The sequence below is a fragment of the Myotis brandtii genome, unplaced genomic scaffold (genome assembly GCF_000412655.1).
Source record: "Myotis brandtii unplaced genomic scaffold, ASM41265v1 scaffold2325, whole genome shotgun sequence".
NCBI lineage: Eukaryota > Metazoa > Chordata > Mammalia > Chiroptera > Vespertilionidae > Myotis > Myotis brandtii.
Window position 1 is genome coordinate 247,134 of NW_005358747.1, and position 1,218 is coordinate 248,351.

General features: G+C 65.9%; 1 protein-coding gene across 1 annotated transcript in view; it reads left to right on the forward strand.

The window, feature by feature from the left end:
- Positions 1–1,218, forward strand: part of LOC102250930 — an 8,013-nt gene that overhangs the window by 4,799 nt on the left and 1,996 nt on the right. Inside the window, exons 5-7 of the mRNA XM_014539978.1 lie at positions 3–89; positions 208–313; positions 1,112–1,215. Coding sequence (XP_014395464.1) covers positions 3–89; positions 208–313; positions 1,112–1,215 — 297 coding nt within the window. The remainder of the gene's footprint in view (positions 1–2; positions 90–207; positions 314–1,111; positions 1,216–1,218) is intronic.

Below are 1,218 nucleotides of genomic sequence, written 5' to 3' on the forward strand. Positions count from 1 at the left end.
AGGGTCCTGAAGGCGGTGAAGGAGCTGGGCACCCAGTACACCCAGGAGACCGTGGAGGTGCTGCTGACCCTGTGCCACCCCTCGGACAGGTAGGCCCCGCAGGCACACCCAGGGGACCCCTGGCCGTTGTCCACACTCCGGTCCTGGACTGACGGAAGCCACCCAGCGCCAGCCCAACTGCACCGCCTTCCCAGACTCCACCCCCAGGTCCCAGAAGGCAGCCGGGGCCCAGGGCGCTGGGGGCGGCTCTGGCAGCAAGGGGTGTCCCTCAGACCCAGGGAGCCCCAGGCACCAGCCTGCAGAGGGGCCCGGGGTCAGTGGGGTGACGTGAAGACCCTAAGGGGCCCACACACAGCTCCAGCCCGCTGCCCAGGCCCCGGGCACACGGTCCCAGCCGCCCCTCTGCACGGGTGGACTGAGGACCAGTGACAGCACGGAGTGCGTTAGGAATGCTGGCCGGCCCTGCTGAGCCCGGAGCACAGCCTAGCCCTAACCAGACTGAGTGGGGTGTGCACACTGTTAGGTTTTTGTTTTTTAATATATTTTTATTGATTTCAGAGAGGAAAGGAGAGGGAGGGAGAGAGAGAGAGAAACATCAATGATGAGAGAGAACCATGGACGAGCTGCCTCTTGCACACCCCACACTGGGGATGGAGCCCACAACCTGGGCATGTGCCCTGACCGGGAATTGAACCCTGACCTCCTGGTTCACAGGTCGATGCTCAACCTCTGAGCCGCCTGTGGCCCGGCCACACTGCTAAGTTTAAGAGGTGCAGGGCCCATGGTACCCTTGTGGGCGTCTCAGGGAGCACCGCTGCCCTGGCCACAGGGTGTTCTCCGGTTCGAGACCCGAGTGCTGAGCCCCGCTGGGGGAGGAGCCCACCTTCCGGGGGAGGAGACAGTCTGCGTGGGGTCGCAGGGCCAGGGGGAGAGGGCGCGAGGCCGTGTCAGGGCCAGCTGGCCTGCACTCAGAGCTTCGGGCAGGGGCCCCGCCCAGCTGGTCAGCAGAATCCAGGGCCCGATGGAGGGGCTCCCCCTGCCAGAGGGGCCTGGCCACCTCCCTTTCACACCCTGCTTCTCCGGGGCTGTGCCCCTTGGCCCCGCTGCCCAGTGTGGCGGCCAGCTGGCCCGCAAGGTCATGACCCTGCTCTACATTAAGCTGAAGCTGCGGCCGCCCGAGCTGCTCATCAGGCTGTCCGAGCAGGCGGAGCTCATGTC